General features: G+C 45.2%; 1 protein-coding gene across 1 annotated transcript in view; it reads right to left on the bottom strand.

Moving 5' to 3' along the window:
* ern1 (endoplasmic reticulum to nucleus signaling 1) overlaps positions 1–4,113 on the bottom strand; it is a gene marked incomplete at its 3' end in the record, with an annotated part of 30,858 nt that extends 26,745 nt beyond the window's left edge. The window contains exon 1 of the mRNA XM_084460969.1: positions 3,996–4,113. Within this exon, the coding sequence (XP_084317095.1) occupies positions 3,996–4,079 (84 nt within the window). The 5' untranslated portion in view covers positions 4,080–4,113. The remainder of the gene's footprint in view (positions 1–3,995) is intronic.
* Between the last annotated feature and the right edge of the window lie 477 nt (positions 4,114–4,590).

Genomic DNA, 4,590 nt, shown 5'->3' with positions numbered 1-4,590 from the left:
GAGTCGTGTAGCCACAACTGTCCTGGTGCAACCCCAGTGGTCGTACAGGGCTGGCCGAATCCCCCCCTACCCAAAAAAGAGCCTCAGGGTTGTGAAACGATCCCGTTGTTTGAGGCGGATCGCTGATCTGTTATTAGCAACGGGGGCTCTTCTGCCGGGCACTCAACCACTTAGAAGGAAAGGCGGAGTGAGCCAGACGTAAACAACCCCCCCTAGAGCCAGCCAGGCAGGCCCGAGCACATGGCGTCCAGAACAGAGCCCTTCGGTGAATCACCCGGCCCAACGCTGCTGAATCACACAGCCTTGATGTCCGTTCTAGACCGGTCAGGAGACGCTATGGACCAGACTACACTTGTTCGATTTTATCCAGCGTTTCTGCTAAGCCTTACAATACGACGTTGGACTACTTATTTTGGGTAGATTGTATTGTATAATAGTTTTGTCTGGTGCAAAGGAAGTTTCTCGGCGTGTGTTTACCCAGCTTCCCCTACTGTAATCTTACGGTCGACACACTGAGAGCTTGTGTCAATACTGAACACCTGCGACTGTTCCCACAAGCCTGTGCGCTCGCATGGAGCACAGAGCCATACCAGTAAAACAACAACAACAACATAAGGCTATGTCCGTTGACTCACCCCGGTATCCCATAATAACCTCCAGCGTTCTCTCGGTTTCACAGGCCAAAAAAAACCGCTCAGAAGAACATCTGTTGGTTGTATTTCGGAGAGAACATCATCATCGAAACAGAGAAAGACGAACTGGCCCAAAGTAGCCTATCGTTGGACCGAGGACATCTGGTAGCGTTGCGAGGCTTCGCAGGTGGACGAGGAAGAGTTTTACAAGGTGGTTTCTGAGAGGAAAAGGCGCAGGGACTCGAGAGGCCTTCTCGGTTTTCATGTTCCGCTGCTTTTTTAAACAGGGAAAAAGTCAGACATTGCGTAAGCCTGTTACATAATGTACTAGAACGGGGCGAAACCGAGTTACCGGAAGTTTCCGAGCTTTCTCCTCCTCACTAAAAATGTGTCCAGATTATGTCTTAAAAGGACAGCCGACATAACGTGGCCCATTAGTCTCCCAGATGAGATCTCATTGTGCTCAACACCCTCCTACACATCTAGCCCTGGTAATCCCAAGTTCTCAAGCACGTGTGAATGGCAGCTTTCCCACCAAGTGAAATAGGCACTTCCAGGCAACACAATGGGGGCAAACACAAGCCCCTTTTCAGTGTAATGCGATGCTTCTGATGCTTTCGAGCTTTAGTTCTCACAGATACTTTGCTTTAAACAGTGGCCGGCCCTTACGAAACCCCCCCTAAGCACGGGAGGGTTAGCCTAAAGGCTTCTCGCACATTTAACCCTTTTTCTGCCCCGAGAACGAGCAAGAATCTGGAGGCTTTAGCCTAGCCCTATATGATTGCATCTAACCCTACCATTGTTATGCCAGCTGGCAACCACAAAACGCTGCAAAGCTAATACTGAACACATCTGAAGTTAGGCTGCTGCTGTAGGCCCAGAAACAACTAGAAATACCGCTTCGCTCTAAACCTGTTTTGGGAACTTGACCTTAAGTCAAGTGATATTGACCCTTTGACCACCGAAATGTAATCAGTTCCTCCTTGAGTCCAACTGGACATTCTGGTCAAATGCAAAAGACATTCCATCAAGCCTTTCTCGAGATATTGCGCTAACAATAATGGGAATGTCTTATAACGCCCTGTAGCAGAACAGAAACCGGATCCATGTACTGTCAACTTCTGAATATTAGTGGAAGTGAATCTCGCACAAGGCTGGACCCTATCATGTCTCCCCTCGACCCTATCATGTCTCCCCTCGACCCTATCATGTCTCCCCTCGACCCTATCATGTCTCCCCTGGACCCTATCATGTCTCCCCTCGACCCTATCATGTCTCCCCTGGACCCTATCATGTCTCCCCTGGACCCTATCATGTCTCCCCTCGACCCTATCATGTCTCCCCTGGACCCTATCATGTCTCCCCTGGACCCTATCATGTCTCCCCTCGACCCTATCATGTCTCCCCTCGAGTCTTCTTCAAACCAGTAATCAAAGTAATCTCTCTGAGCCAGTACGATGTGTTATGATTCAGGAAACGAGACACTCAAAAGCAGATTTTATCTGGCTTGCCTTCTTCAGGCTTGTCTCCGGTTGCAGAGAATGTAAGCTTAGGCCTTTTTACTTATTATGAAGCCCTAACCATGAGATGTTTACTGTTTCACTCTACTATGGTCTTTATCTAGGCTACCTTTCCTCCATTAATTCACCTTCCCATGGAAAGTTCTCAAATTGGTCATTAACTTTCCTCCCATTAGCAGAGAAACACTGCTCACTTCCCCCTCGACTCGGGTGCAACGCAGGTGAAGGCAGGAACTGGCAACAACTATCAGTCTAACCACTAGAAGAGACCACAGATAAAAAATATTTGTAGGAAAAAAAAAGTGAAGCAATACATGACCGTTATTGAACAACAACATGCCTATTCGTCATCGCCTGAGCATCTCAGTTAGTCTCAACACCACCTTGCATGTTCTGAACTTTCTCGTTAAAGCCATAAAGATGAGGGGGGAAGCGATAAGGCACTGTCTGTGAGAATACGACCTCAATAGTCTTGAGTGTTGTGAATGTTGATACTCTTTGACTACTTAGGTCTAGTCCATGTTCGCTCAAACATCTTTGTGCGCTACCAGTCAAGTCTACCTCCATTTCTCAACACAGAACCGTCCCATTTCAGGGGAGAAGTCACATGTTAGTTCTACTACAACCCAACACCAGCCGTTCACAACAAGATTGTGTCTGGCGTCTTGATAAGATAGTACAACACACTTTCTTAAAACACACACACTTTGGTTAAACATGATGCTGAAACCAGTGTGCGTGTGTGTTTGTGTGTGTGTGTGTGTCTGGCGTCTTGATAAGATAGTACAACACACTTTCTTAAAACACACATACACACTTTGGCTAAAACCAGTGAGTGTGTGTGTGTTAAGAAATCAACAACTCACAGGACCATTCCCTAGGCCAATCTAAACAATTTCACATGTCTGCCCTACTATTGCATTTTGGCTTCACTTCACTGTTACAGTAACAGTCTTACATCCTAATCTAATGAATAATAAAGGTTATTGAATTGAATAATCCAACCCTAGACCGTTCCACGTGTAAGCATACAGGCTGTGTATACAACCACGAGGATTAGGATACTATTATAATGACATTTCCTTATCAGATGCCATTCACACCTCTAGAATGGGTCTAGACTAGTCTATTGCTTGTTTAATACACTTACTCAGACATAATCACAACCACAAACACTTCAGCAACCAAACTGGTGATTGAACCATTAATCTAGTATTCACCCTGTGGTTTACAGAATCCCTTTAATTATTTTAAAGTTTGCTGATCTTGTATACCCAGATAATCCCGTCTACCAAGATTAGCCGTCTAGTTTGGATCTGTTTCATCTTGGCTTTAAGTCACAGCCATGATTACACTCACCAGGTTGAGCTGGGCAGGTAGCCAAGGGTCAAGACAATCTCTTCAACCATTAACCATCTCACAAGCTAAATGTGTGTGTAATGTAATGTAATGTAATGTAAAATGTAATGTAATGTAATGTAAAATGTAATGTAATGTAAAATGTAATGTAATGTAAAATGTAATGTAATGTAATGTAATGTAAAATGTAATGTAATGTAAAATGTAATGTAAAATGTAATGTAATGTAAAATGTAATGTAATGTAATGTAAAATGTAATGTAATGTCTGGCTAGTAGCTTGATAACAAAGACTCACAAAATCAGTATGTTGCTAATTAACACTCCGACAACTGGAGGATAGGAAGGTAATGATGATCATAATCAAGTGGTACCGTTTACTACTCATCTTAAATGACATTTAGGAACAATAATCAACAGTTAATGAGTTAGTTTAGAAGATGGTTAGCTAGCTAGCTGGTTTGTTAGCCAGCTCGAGCTCTTACCGTCCGTGTGGAAGGGCTCGTGCAGCACAGCAGCGCGAGACCCCAGACTAGGACCCGGATCAGACCGTTAACCGTCCAGTCCATCTTTAACAGAGCGAGTTAAACATAGAAAAGAGCCGTTGGGATTTGCTAACCAAACTCTAAAACTTGTCTGAGTACTTGTAACGTCAAAACATGTTGCTGTTTTTTACTACGGGCTTTCCGTGATGAACTGATCTCAGATCTGCCTCAGGTAATCTGGTTGGTTTTCTCACTCGCTTCCTTCTGAGAAGTGTGGGGGAGGGGCCATGGAGGTAAAGGGGGCGGGACTGCGGGTCTCAGCGTCCAACCAGAGGTGGAGATGAAACTGTGGACCAATAAGGATTCCGGAAACACCGGATGGTGCGTCATGAGAAGAGAAAGGCTAGTTCCCATAAACGCAGAAGCCCTGGTGCGTGTTTTTTTTTACCAACAAACTTCTGCCATAACCACGCCCTCGCGAGTTTTCACTGGGTTAGGGTTAGGGTTGTCCAATGAAAACTCGCGGGGGCGTGGTTATGGCAGAAGTTGGTTGGGGAAAAAAATGACGCGGTTATGGTTTGACCGGTCTCTGCGG

Source organism: Borostomias antarcticus, assembly GCF_949987555.1.
Source record: "Borostomias antarcticus genome assembly, chromosome: 35".
Classification (NCBI taxonomy): domain Eukaryota; kingdom Metazoa; phylum Chordata; class Actinopteri; order Stomiiformes; family Stomiidae; genus Borostomias; species Borostomias antarcticus.
The sequence above is the reverse complement of the archived record's forward strand: the minus strand, read 5'-3'. Positions and strand labels throughout refer to the sequence as shown.